This window comes from Asterias amurensis, chromosome 12, assembly GCF_032118995.1.
Source record: "Asterias amurensis chromosome 12, ASM3211899v1".
NCBI classification, from domain to species: Eukaryota; Metazoa; Echinodermata; class Asteroidea; order Forcipulatida; family Asteriidae; genus Asterias; species Asterias amurensis.
The window spans coordinates 6,915,990-6,930,040 of record NC_092659.1 but is presented as its reverse complement, the minus strand read 5'-3'; the positions used below and the strand labels follow the sequence as shown (position 1 = coordinate 6,930,040).

The 14,051-nt window shown below is 39.0% G+C and overlaps 1 protein-coding gene across 1 annotated transcript; it reads left to right on the top strand.

Moving 5' to 3' along the window:
- The first annotated feature begins 453 nt into the window (after window positions 1-453).
- On the top strand, window positions 454-13,575 carry LOC139944846 (ER membrane protein complex subunit 5-like). The gene is made up of 4 exons (XM_071941979.1): window positions 454-540; window positions 6,684-6,736; window positions 8,195-8,298; window positions 10,104-13,575. The coding sequence occupies exons 1-4, from the start codon at window positions 465-467 to the stop codon at window positions 10,228-10,230; spliced, it is 360 nt and encodes a 119-aa protein (XP_071798080.1). The 5' UTR covers window positions 454-464; the 3' UTR covers window positions 10,231-13,575.
- The last annotated feature ends 476 nt before the right edge of the window (window positions 13,576-14,051 follow it).

Here is a 14,051-nt window from a genome sequence, read left to right as displayed (position 1 = left end):
TCCTCTGCTTACTTTTGTGATACTTTGTTAATAAAATAAAATTAATGGTTTTTCGGAGATAAGAGCTTAAAAAGACTGTTGCAAAAAAAAAAAAAAAAAAAAAAAAACATTTCTGCTGCAATTTTGTCAAGGGCAAACCACAGATTGACTAAACTATAATATATCGAACGCTGTTGTAGGCTTCTAGCCAAACGTTTTTGCAAAGTTAATTTCAGTGAAAAACACGTCCCTTCAATAGTGAAGTTTCATAACAGATATATTTTTTATTTTGTATGTGCCTTCGGGCACCCCTTGAATTGACATGTTTTGTGCGTTAAAAATAGCATTACCATTGCCGCCCGGCCCTTAAAAAAAAGAAAAAAGCTCGCTGTTGCAACGGCTCTTGCATGTCGTTTATCGATTTTGTCTGTCCGTCCAATCAGTGATCACGAAACAGTCGTTGACAACCTGCAACTCTTTACAAAATGGCGACGTTCAGCAGTGTCACACTTTTGGTTGGATTCCTGGGGCTTGCCCATGCCGGTTATTCAGCTGCACAACGTAAGTTTCTCCATGATTCTAGTCTGAAGTACCACATAACTGTACAGTTGTGTTTATGGTTTAATTAAGTGCTGAGATTTAACTATAGTAAGGGAAAAACAAATAAAAACAATGAATTGAAAGGAACACGTTGCCTTGGATCGCTTATGAGTCAACTCGGTCCCAGTCAACTCGGTCCCAAGTCAACTCGGTCCCAAGTCAACTCGGTCCCAAGTCAACTCGGTCCCTATGGTTGACGGGAAGTATGTTTTCTTTGAATTGGAAAAAAACAACTAATGTTTTTTTACTTTGTACATGAAACGGGATAAGTTAAGTGTGTACATGTTCGGGGTACAATATTCGATGCCTCCAATAGCGACCCATTTGTTTCTATATATTCAACATTTTGAAAATTACCGATTGTGTTGGCCACAAAAAACTGTCTTCAAATGTCTCTTTGCTTTCAACCAGAGTATTGTTTTCTGTATGGCTCTCAACAATTCATGAACTGACAAACATTAATAATTGAATCCTCTTTCAGTCTTTGATTTCTTTTCAAGTAGGCCTAACTTACATTTAAAATTGAATAATATAAAAACAGTTCTATAAAAAATTTCAAGTATCCAAAATCTACTAATTAATAATAATAATAATAAACAAGACTTATAAAGCGCATTTTACAAGATACAATTAAAAAACTATTAGAAAATTAATGTTTGGTCGAAAATAAATCACAAAATATATTATTGTTAAAATAACTTGGGTTAATTTCGGTTCCTCCCTGCCCTCCCTCCCGCACGTGCAAGCTTCCCTGTCTTGGGACCGAGTTGACTTGGGACCGAGTTGACTTGGGACCGAGTTGACTTGGGACCGAGTTGACTTGGGACCGAGTTGACTTGGGACCGAGTTGACTTGGGACCGAGTTGACTTGGGACCGAGTTGACTGGGACCGAGTTGACTGGGACCGAGTTGACCGGTACCCCTTGGATCGGTCGAGTTGGTCTTTAAAAAGTGTGAGTAGGCCCATGGTACGTGTAGGCCTAACCGTTTGTAAAATGCATTATGGTCAGTAGTTGCGATAACGTAACCCTCCTCCCGACTGGTGGCCGTCGGGAGGATCGTTACGTTATCACAACTATATGGTTAGCAAGTTGTTTCAAAAGTAGAATACAATGTTCCACACACATTTGCCTTGAAATTGCGTGGTTTTCCTTTTACTTTGCGAACTAACACGGTCGGCCATTTATAAACTTTGGGAGTCAAACGTTTGACTCCCATAAAAATAGCCGACCGTGTTTGTTGACGAGGTAATAAAAGGAAAACCACACAATTTCGACTGATACATGTACTTGTGTTGTGTGGATCATTATAATTCTATTCTACTTTTAAAATATCTTTCTAATCATATATTATGCATTCTATATTACAAATGGTTTAAATACGCTTTTCAAAGACCAACTCGACCGATCCAAGGCAACGTGTTCCTTTAATAATTTGAAGGGAAACGGGGGCTTGACTCGATCTACCGACTGGTACTGGCATGAAATGATGAATAGGGAGTGGCCTGTATTGGTTGTAGTTTGTACTGTTGAATTAATGGTAGGCCTAGTGAATTTCTTTGTCATCGGTTTTCAAACAATACTTACTCATGCCACTCATGCCCCACTGTAAGGCATAAATAAAAAAATGTTATGTTAGTAACGGGCCCCCAAAAATAGGGTAGGTTAGGTAGGATAGGAGGTAGGGATTTTTGTTTTCCCCCTCCCAGTCCCAGCAACGAAAATGAGTTCTAACTTTTTAAGCCGGTATTATACACGATAATAAAAGAAAATAAGGCTGCACACAACAACTAGTGGTTTTTTTTTTGTTTTTTTAACTCTTGATGACATTAATTTTATTTTCATGTCTTTAAAATTTTAATCATGAAATTTCTCTTGATTCACTTATTCACTTGGCCTTGAAATAATAAAAATATTCGTATTTTAAGAGAATGTCAGGTTACGCCAACATAACATTTTGTTTATGCCTAAGTCTCTTCTCTCTGTTCTCATGCTTCTTTCAAGTTTTCTTAGTTCTAATTCTTAGTTCTAAACTAAGGGGAGCCTTGTAAAGGGAATCAATGTGTGGTGAAGAGGTTTTCAACTAGTGGTTTAATCCCAACGAGGCCTGGTTCTTGATAGTTTTACCGAGACGTAGTCAAGGTAAATTATCAAGAACCAGGGTTTAAACCACTAGTTGAAAACCGATTCAACACACTTTGATTCCCATACATTAAAACCATTTTGGTTTAAAGGCGTAATAAAGTAAGAAACTCTGTAAAACTTATCCATTTCTGAGTGCTTGAGCTTTGTATGTTTCCACCTCCATGGTACAATGTATGTTCAGTATACATTCATGTTACATGCACTAGTACGACGCCCATACGCGTATGTTTTCCGGTTCCGTTCGTGCGCATGCGACTATGATAGTCTTGGTGCGTATTCGCTGGTTTTCCATTCACACACAGCGCGGCCAACTCACCAACAGCTCCTGCATCGCCCAAGAAACATCTTGCATCAAGACTAGCGCGGAGTCTCCACTCACAATCGGTTATAAACACTGGTCATTATCAATGGTTTAAACACCCCCACGTGACGCGCTCTCCACCAATAGGAATAGCGAACCTGTCTTGGAGTTACATTATTTATGAATGTAATAATGTACATTTGTAGGACCCCATTATCAAATTTTATGATAGGAGTCAAACTTTTTGAGCCTCCATAGGCCCTATAATTCTGTATGTTTTCAAAATGGTCATTGATTGATCACATTTCACTGGTCATTATCAAGCAAACTTCAGTTTCCTTTGTACTTCACACCTTAAAAAAGGCATTCTTAAAACACAAAATACTGTATTCACAATGCGACAGTTTTCAAAAGGTTTTCACTGTAAGATATGCACCCTTGTGCCTCTTTTATTGTTGTTTAAGTCATTGGTTGTTTCGAGAGAACATGTAGGCCTAACACTTTTTTTAACCCATAATACGGGCTTTAGAAAAATTATCAAAACAGTGCATTTAGACCTTTTTGTAATACCCATTGTGCAAGTTGCGCTAATTGTTGAATGAGGTGCCTGGTGGTCTAGCAACATGTAGGGATCAAACCTGATCTTTAGCTGCATAAGACAAGCAAGCACCTCATTCCATGCCTAGTGCGTTTCCATGTACATGTACCGAATATTTGCGATTTAGGTTTATACTCAAACAGCCGTTGTATACCACTTGAACTCTGCCTGTCAATATTTCTCTTAAATGTCAGACTAGAGACTGTTCCTTTACCAATTAAGTCGTCAACAGAAATTTCATTGTGTAAGTGACACTGTGTAGACATGGTAGATGTGAAGACAAAACACTGATTAACTACAAGCTAGACTGTATCTTCAAGGATCCTGTAGCTTTAACCTTTCGAAGGGGATATGTTGCAATATCAACTAAAGATGTAAATTTTCAGCCTCTGGCTTATGGACTTCATAATAATAGAATAATAATTCCGAACTAACCTTCTTTAAAGGAACACGTTGCATTGGATCAGACGAGTTGGTCTATAAAAAAGCGTTTGTAACCGTTTGTTATAAAATGCATGGTTGGAAAGATGTTTTAAAACTAGAATACAATGATCAACACAATTTTGCCTCGAAATTGCGTGGTTTTCCTTTTCTTTGCGAACTAAACACAGTCGGCCATTTATATGGGAGTCAAAAAGTTGACTCCCATAAATGGCCGACCACGTTATCCGACGAAGTAAAAGGAAAACCGTGCAATTTCGAGGCATGTTTGTGTGGATCATTGTATTTTACTTTAACAACACCTTTCTACTCATATGCATTCTATAACAAACGGTTACAAACGCTTTTCAAAGACCAACTCGACCGATCCAAGGCAACGTGTTCCTTTAAGCTTTACAAACACTGTATGTAAATACAGTGGATTTGCATTGTGACGTCATTTATATTCGTGCGGTAAGTACCGCAAGGTTAGCATGCCTTATCGTGCGCTTAAGGTCAGCAGCGCTATGAAATAGAAATCGCACAGTATAAGCAACAAATCAGCCGCGTAGCAGGGCTATGAAACTGGGCCATGGTACATGTACATGTAGGGCCTATAACCGCAAACTAAACATGTAATGGATTCCCAATGGTCTGAATGTGCATCTGAAAAAAACAACCATAAAAACAGAACATAGTAAACATTAAAATGAGTAATATGTCAATAAGAAAATGGACAGGATATAATGATGTCCGCAGGGATTCGTTAAACAAAAACAACTATATTGGCTAGAAGAGAAAGTGGCGCTGTGGCAGGAAAATAATCCCTAATTGGCAATTGGGGAAAAGGGATTAGTAAAGCTGAAGCAAACAGGTTAAAGATGATCACAACGTCTTGGGATTTCTCTTGAAGGAACTGACGTACATACTGTACGTACTATGTAAAGCCCCTTTCACACGAGAGCAATTTAATAGCAAGTGTCCCTTGCTAAATTGTAGCATGATGGTTGTAAGATTTTACAAAATGCACCTCGTGTGAAATAACTTTTTGAGTGTCCAGGGTCCCTTGTCAAATCTTGTCCAACATTGCTACATTTTGTTGGAGGTCTGGACCTACATGTACGACAAAATCTTACACTCCCGGAAGTTTTGACCAAGGACCTGGGCTACAACATCGTGTGAAAGGAACCCTTGTTTCTTGAACGACGTCCTAGGTGAAAAAACCCATAGAGAGCATGCTATTGTGGGTGCTATCTTGTCCAACTTACATTTGATCAGGATTACCAATTTGTCATTTCACTTTCATGTCGCACAAGGGTTGTTAGTTTTTTAACTTTGCAGTGGGAAAGCTCACAAAATCCATGACGCATGGTGTTAACAAATAAACAATACACGCTCGTAAATTTTGTAGCAAGGGACCCCGGTCGGATTAATGTTTTGTAAATGAATCTCAGATTTTACAATGAAAGTAAGCATGCAAATATACATTACATGAAATTACATACCAAATCACACAGGGAGTTTAATACTTAGACTCGGCTTAATAACACTCATGAGTCCAAATTAACTTACATGGTAAACACTTCTTCTCACACTCTGCTGCTGAGCTTTGGAACAATCTCTTAATTAATGTCCGCAAATCTTCGTGTGCCGTTACTTTTAAGAAACAAACTTAAAACTTATTTCTTTCCTAAATAGTAGATTTATGATTTGTTTTAAGCTAGTTGTAATTTATCCTTTCCTTTGTTATGTGCTTAGATCATGTTTTGAAAAAGCGCAATATAAATACCTTATATTATTTTATTTTGTTATTAAGTCCCTACATGTAGAGACCAAGGCCAAACATCTGAATTGGCAGCTTTGTCTACGGCTATGACTTTTGCTACAATAGTAAGGCTGATGTTGAGGACGCACTTATACGACCTCATGCATGCGAGTCTTGATCCATTTGCGTACGTCCGTTTGAATTTTTACTTGGGTTACAGATCTTCAGTTGGGAAAAGATGACCACCGTTCATGGGTCAGTGACTCCTCGAAAGCACTCGCTTGTTTGGGATTTCATTATCAAAGGCTACCGAGCGATGTCGAGCGTTAGCGTGCGGTTTCGAGCGAGTACGTGCAGGACCGGGGAATACCGAGTGCGCTCGTTAAAACTCGTTCTCGCTCGTTCTACTCGCGTGTTTTTTTGATACCTACCTTTAATCATAACTGTTATAGTACTTGAACACATACATATTATTGTTTAGCTGCAGTCAGAGCTGTAGCCGCCAATTCAGGCTTGCTTTTATTTCATCTCACTGGTTTTTGTAAGCTACATGTGTATGGTATCCCACTGGCTCTCTAACCTAGATATGTACACATGTAGGGTAGATTAAATCCGCAGGGGAAACTGACTGGGTTGGCTAAAAGGTTGAATAAAGACAAATTGACTGGAGTGGGATTTGATACTGCCACATCAGGACGATATTCCTGAAGGTTTAAATCCTGCTCTTGTCAATTTCTCTTTGTTCAACTTACTATGTAATAGGGGGATAGCCTACATGTATGGTGAGATACAGTATGTTGAACAACTTTTTCATCTTTACTTGCCTTGTGAATTTGTGATCACATCTTAGTGTACGTCTCCTTTTTATCTTTACAGACAGGACATATTTGCGATTAACCGAGCAAGAGTTTACAAGATTACCCATTGATGTAAGTATAATAATAATACACAACATGTATCCTGTAGCTCATTTCTAGGGCTAGTCATCACAATATGCTGATACAATCAAAGGTCTGGATTTTTAATACTTGGCCACTTTCATCTTGCAAACGGCACTTTCATTGTGAAGCCTGAAAGTGTTTGGGAAAGAGGCCCAGAGATCAATAACATACCCTAAGACCTACACCCGGCCCTAAGACCAAAACCAGGCACTAAGAGCAACACCAGGCCCTAAGACCTACACCCGGCCCTAAGACCAAAACCAGGCCCTAAGACCAAAACCAGGCCCTAAGACCAAAACCAGGCCCTAAGACCAAAACCAGGCCCTAAGACCTACACCAGGCAATAAGACAAAAACCAGGCACTAGGACTAAGACCAAAACCAGGCACTAAGGCCAAAACCAGGCACTAAGACCAAAACCAGGCACTAAGACCAAAACCAGGCACTAAGACCAAAACCAGGCACTAAGACCAAAACCAGGCACTAAGACCAAAACCAGGCACTAAGACCAACGCCAGGCACTAAGACCAAAACCAGGCACTAAGACCAAAACCAGGCACTAAGACCAAAACCAGGCACTAAGACCAAAACCAGGCACTAAGACCAAAACCAGGCACTAAGACCAACGCCAGGCACTAAGACCAAAACCAGGCACTAAGACCAACGCCAGGCACTAAGATTAAGAACATCACCATGGCAACATAGACCATGGCTTCTTTGACTTTGAATAGGCAAACAATTAGGAAAAACCTAAGCAATGTAGGAGATCAACAAACAAGCAAAATATCTTTGCATTCAGTAGGCCTGCATGTTACCAGGCAAATATATGTAGCAAGCAATATCTTTTGAAGCATGGATTGTTCAACTGTCATTGTTTACATTTTTTTTTACATTGTTGTATGCAAGTCGCCAGACACACAAGGCCTGAAGGCAACTTCAAGGTGTGGTGTTCAAATCTACTATTTTCCAGGGGCCGTTGCCACCCACTCCTAGGGCTAAGACAGGGTTACCTCCTTTACAGTCCATATGGATATAGGCCGGCTTGGGTAACATCTATCAAAAGCTTGGCTGGTAGAACAGAAAGCTATGTATCTCTCCAACTTTACGAAGCAATCATGGTATTAAGTGTCTTGCCTAAAGACACAAGTGTCACGACCGGGACTGGAACCCACTGCTGATCAGAAGAGAGACTGATTGAATCCGGTGCTCTTAACCGCGTAAGGTTGTGACACGCCATATTTTTGCTGTTAAAAGGCTGATGTACTACTGTAGGTAGAGCATTCCATAAACTTTTCTATAGTATGTAGGCAGCATGGGCAAATATGACATGGTTGATGGGCTACAATCTGTGCTTGCGTCGAGCACAATAACACTAAACAGACACACGCCACATATCCAGAATTTATTGACCTATTGTTCTGATGTAATTGTTCTTCTCTGTCTGTAGATCATTTGCCAGTGCTTGATCAGTCTCCTGTTTACAATCTATGGTGTTCTCAACATAGCTGGGCAGTTCAGGGGAATCAAAGCTATGGCAGACATGGAGAAGAAGTAAGTAGAATACTGTTATACCCTCATGTTATGTTGCTCAATGCTATTCTGTTACCCTAGGCTATTCTGTTACGGATGTTCTGTTGCCCAAGGCTATTCTGTTACCTAAGGCTATTTTGTTACAGCTTTTCTGTTATCCTAGGCAATTCTGTTACCCAAAGCTATTGTGTTACCATACTGTAGTCTATTATTCTGTTACGCAAGGCTATTATGTAACCCTACATGTAGGCTATTATGTTACCTTAGGCTATTCTGTTACAGCTTGCCTGTTACCCAAACATGCCAAAGCTATTCTGTTACCCTAGGCAATTCTGTTACCGTAGTCAATTCTGTTACCTAAAGCTATTTTGTTACCATATGTAGTCTATTATTCTGCTGCTCATTTACCCAAAGCTACTGTGTTACCCTGTGTTACTCTGTTGCCCTAGGCTACTCTGTTGCCCTAGGCTACTCTGTTACCTTAGGCTACTCTGTTAACCCTAGGCTACTCTGTTAACCCTAGGATACTCTGTTATCCTAGGCTACTCTGTTATCCTAGAATACTCTGTTACCCTGTGCTACTCTGTTACCCTAGGATACTCTGTTATCCTAGAATACTCTGTTACCCTGTGCTACTCTGTTACCCTAGGATACTCTGTTATCCTAGAATACTCTGTTACCCTTTGCTACTCTGTTACCCTAGGATACTGTTATCCTAGAATACTCTGTTACCCCCTGTGCTACTCTGTTTCCCTAGGATACTCTGTTATCCTAGAATACTATGTTACCCTGTGCCACTCTGTTACCCTAGGATACTCTGTTATCCTAGAATACTCTGTTACCCCCTGTGCTACTCTGTTACCCTAGGATACTCTGTTATCCTAGAATACTCTGTTACCCTCTGTGCTACTCTGTTACCCTAGGATACTCTGTTATCCTAGAATACTCTGTTACCCTGTGCTACTCTGTTACCCTAGGATACTCTGTTATCCTAGAATACTCTGTTACCCTTTGCTACTCTGTTACCCTAGGATACTGTTATCCTAGAATACTCTGTTACCCCCTGTGCTACTCTGTTACCCTAGGATACTCTGTTATCCTAGAATACTATGTTACCCTGTGCCACTCTGTTACCCTAGGATACTCTGTTATCCTAGAATACTCTGTTACCCCCTGTGCTACTCTGTTACCCTAGGATACTCTGTTATCCTAGAATACTCTGTTACCCCCTGTGCTACTCTGTTACCTTAGGCTACTCTGTTAACCCTAGGCTACTCTGTTAACCCTATGATACTCTGTTATCCTAGAATACTCTGTTACCCAGTGCTAGTCTGTTACCCTAGGCTACTCTGTTATCCTAGAATACTCTGTTACCCAGTGCTACTCTGTTACCCTAGGCTACTCTGTTATCCTAGAATACTCTGTTACCCTAGGCTGCTCTGTTAACCCTAGGATACTCTGTTATCCTAGAATACTCTGTTACCCCCTGTGCTACTCTGTTACCCTAGGATACTCTGTTATCCTAGAATACTCTGTTACCCCTCTAGTCTAGGCGATTCTGTTACCCTAGGCTATTCCTCTTCCATCCTTATCGTAACCCTCCAAAATCCTTTTTTAGGGAGTTGTCAAAGCAGCTCTGATATTTGGGACTTCAACATGTAGCCTACTTTTGTAAGCGGGACCTCTGTTTGAAAACAGTGCTCTTTAGAATGAGTGTTGACTGTTCATTGCATTCTGTTTTTGCTCTGTGCATGATTTTTTTTTTATTAGTTCAACAAAAGTGGGCCCCTCAACATTTATTTTAAATTCTCTCCCGTTCATTGCAGATCTTTTGACACAGTTGGTAACAGGCCGTCCTTCTTTATGTTCCGGCATCGAGGCCAGGCCATGTTTGGGTTGAACCCTTCGTGCGGAAGCGCAAGAAACGTGGAGAATATAGAGCCAGCTACGTGACGTACAAAGACCGGTCTGCATCCTCAATTGATTTTTTTTTTTTTTTTCAGTGTTGTTTCTCAAAGAATGTGTTGTGAAAACAAGTGGATATTTTGTTCTCTAAAAATGCCCTGAAATACATCAACAGATTGTAAGAGACTTAGGGGGAAAAATTGAACAGGAAAGTAAATTGATTTCATCAGAAAAAAAAGTGATTGAATCTTAGTTTTACAATGTAGTTAAATAAATAAGGGAATCAATGTGTGGTGAAGAGGTTTTCAACTAGTGGTTTAATCCCAACGAGGACTGGTTCTTGTTAATACCGATACGAAGTTGAGGTAAATTATAAAGAACCAGGCCTACTAGTTGAAAACCGACTCAACACACTTTGATTCCCACTCATAAAAACATCATCACTTTTTGGTCAAAAAGTAAAATAAATGCAAAAGTTTTAATTGTTAAATGGTTTCTTTCAACACAACACCCCTCCAGCTATGAAATGGTAAAGCCCTCCGCCGCCCTCAGGTAAATAACTCCTTACATGTATAGGGAATGCTGTGCGCGTATCGCGTGATGTGGCACAACTGCTTCAGCTGTTGCTCTCGACCAATAGGAATGAAGAAACTGTCTTAAAAGAACAGGTGCAAGGTCGCGTGTCACGCCCATTTTACCGGTCATGAACAAAGGTTTATACACACGCATGTGACGTGCTCTCCACCAATAGAAATAGCAAAACTGTCTGAGGTATTTATGAATGAAGGTTTTCGTATTGTTTCCCCTTCGTACATTGTAGTAATTGTACATTCACATGTAGGGTCAAATATTGTTTTTTGTCCTTGGCCAAATTTCATGGCTGTGCTCACCACAGAATTCTGCGCTTCTGGAACCCTTGTAGCACACAATTACTGTATATTAAGTACTGCATGCAGTACTGTGCAGTTCGTCGTCCATCATGTGATTCATGCTACCTGGTGAATTCAAAGCAGGGTGCTTGCGTAAAAAAATCCTTGAGACAAGGCTAACCCCTAGGTGATTCATTTGAGACGTTATCAGGCAATTAAGGTATAGAACACCCACTGTGTCCACTTCCAGAGCATTACATTTTGTGCTGTGAACTCCAAAACGAAAGCAAAAACAGATTGTTTTCCTACAATTAATGTGAAATTGCATTTCTGTAAACTTAGTTTCTATCGAGGGGCACATCTGAAGGTGATATAACACATGGACAATCATTATTCCAAAGTTAATATGGTGTAATAGAAACAAGCTGGAGTTCTAGCAATTTGATTAAAAAGGAAATTGAATTTCTGAAAAGCGAGGTAAAAAAAAATGGAGAACGATTGGATATTAGAAGAGAGTTACATCATGCACTAAAGTTAACTTTGTGAAAAAGGTGCAACATTGTCCACCATCCACAGTTCATGTTTTGCTGAAAACACGGTGACAAATTTGTTCTTCGGTGTTGATCATGATTTGAATTTGTTTGTAAGTGTATCGGATGAAAGATGCAAGTTCCAATTGAGACTTATTGAAACTTGTTTTCACACAGTTTTGAAGGCATTGTACACTATTGGTAATTGTCAAAGAATTTTGTTTAAATAACAAACCTGTGAAGATTTGAGCTCCATTGCTCATCGAAGTTGCGAGATAATAATGGAAGTAAAAACACCCGTGACACACAAGGTTATGTGCTTTCAGATGCTTGATTTTGAGACCTCAAACCCCGTCAAATTCTAAATCTGAATGAGGTCTCGAAATCAAATTAGTGGAAAATTACTTCTCTCTCGAAAACTATGTCACTTCAGAGTTAGCCATTTCTCACCATGCTTTATACTATCGGGTGTGGCACGCAGGAGTTCCAACTAATGTAATTCCTTGCATGATCCTAGGATGTTTATTATCTTGACCAATCCTTTGTAATACAAGATCATCCTTCTGACATTCAAGGCTCTTCATGGACTACATGTAGCTCCTACATGTACGTGTACCTACATACAGAGCATGATTCAGCCCCGTAGTGTCAGGCCGGGTCTGAGGTCATCGGGCAGCATGCTCTATGTTCCTCTGACCCGCTTATCCAGCTATGGGGACAGGGCATTCAGTAACATTTCACCCTGCCTCTGGAACTCTCTGCCTCAACATCTCAAGAAGGACACACATGACATCTCACGATTCCAACATTCTCTCAAAACCCATCTCTTCAGAAACGTCTATGCAGATATTGAGTGAAATTTTCTTCTTGTTCTTTGACCAGCGCCTTTGAATGTTTTACAGATTAAGTCCGCTTTAAAAATGCTGTATTATTATTATTATTAATACCTTTAAAGTGGTTGGGTACTGTTTACATTAAACTTACACGGTTTAAAGATTATGACAGTAGACATGGTAGATAGCTTTCTTAAAATATTACCTGCTGTAGTTTTTGTAAAAATGGTTAAAACAATTTCACAATATCGCGGAAATTAGTTAGCATGTAAAATGTATTTTAGCGACTCATCTGAAAATAGTGCTGTGTAACTTTTCAATTCTTTGTTCGAATACATTCATTTAGGAAACTGACTGAGTAAATTATAATTGAACAGCCTCCTTTACTCACGACATATATTATTACATTGATTTTTTGTTCAGTATCGTTATCATTGGTCAGTCAATACCTTCATGTTTACTCTTTGCTCGTATTGTACTTTTTTTGTCCAAATGATTCAGAGAATTGCGGAAATAAGTGTTACATTGAATTGGATTGATTGTTAATGTGATCAGACGTTTACAGCTGATGTCACTGTTGTCAACAAGAGGAGAAATGCGTGCAGCGGTAGTCTCTTATTTTAGTACGTGTAATTTGATTGAGATGTGTAGCCAGTCAATGTTTGTTTTTTTCCCTTCTTTTTTCCATTTATGCAAGGACAACTGACTGTCACTGAGTAAATTAAAATTGGACAGTCTCCCTACTCGCTACTTTGATTATCACTTTGTTTTTTTCCTAGGTGATTATCAATGGTCATGTCTACTCTTTGATTGTATTGTACTTCTAAGTTGTGTTCAAATAATTATGTTTTTTTTCTTATTGCGGAAATAAATGTTACATTGATTTGAGTTGATTGTTGTTAATGTAATCAGACGTTTGCAGCTGATGACACTGTTGTCAACAAGTAAACACATGCAGAAGTAGTCTCTTATTTTAGTACATGTAATTTGATTGAGATGTCGGTTTAAACCAGCGACAAATTGTCTAAAGCAATTAAGCGCAATTTGCCTTTTGTAATTTGTTTTTCTCTCTTGCACATCTGGCTGGTGGTTGGTATTAAAAATGTTTATTTACTTTTGTGATTGATATATAAAATAAATATACATAAAACACAAACAAAATGTTAGGTTGATTCAGCTATTTTGTCAACTGTTTATTTGTTAACCTTTTATTTTCTTTAATTTTCAGCAGTAAATCTAAACAAAGCGAAAGAAACTCGCTTCGATGTAAACTAGGAGAAGATGCAAATCGTGTACATAAATTTTAGCTCGGCTTGTTGTACCAATTTAAATAATGCTTTAAATTAAATACTTAATTCTTGTGAGGTTTTTTTTTCTCTGAAAATCAAACATTTCTCAGACTTGACAGTTTCTGAAACTGCTCTGTAACCCAGGCATGTGAGACATCCTCTTTTCAACTGATTTCCTCTTTTTTTGGTTTTGATTTTCCCCTTTTTTACTTCACTTTCTGTGTACAAAAGTATAGGAATATAATATTTTCCTCTTTTTTACTTGCCCGGTTTTCTCTTTTTTCATGGGAAGTTACTCACATGCCTTGTAACCAACGATTACCCATCTTTCAAGATGATTTAAAAACA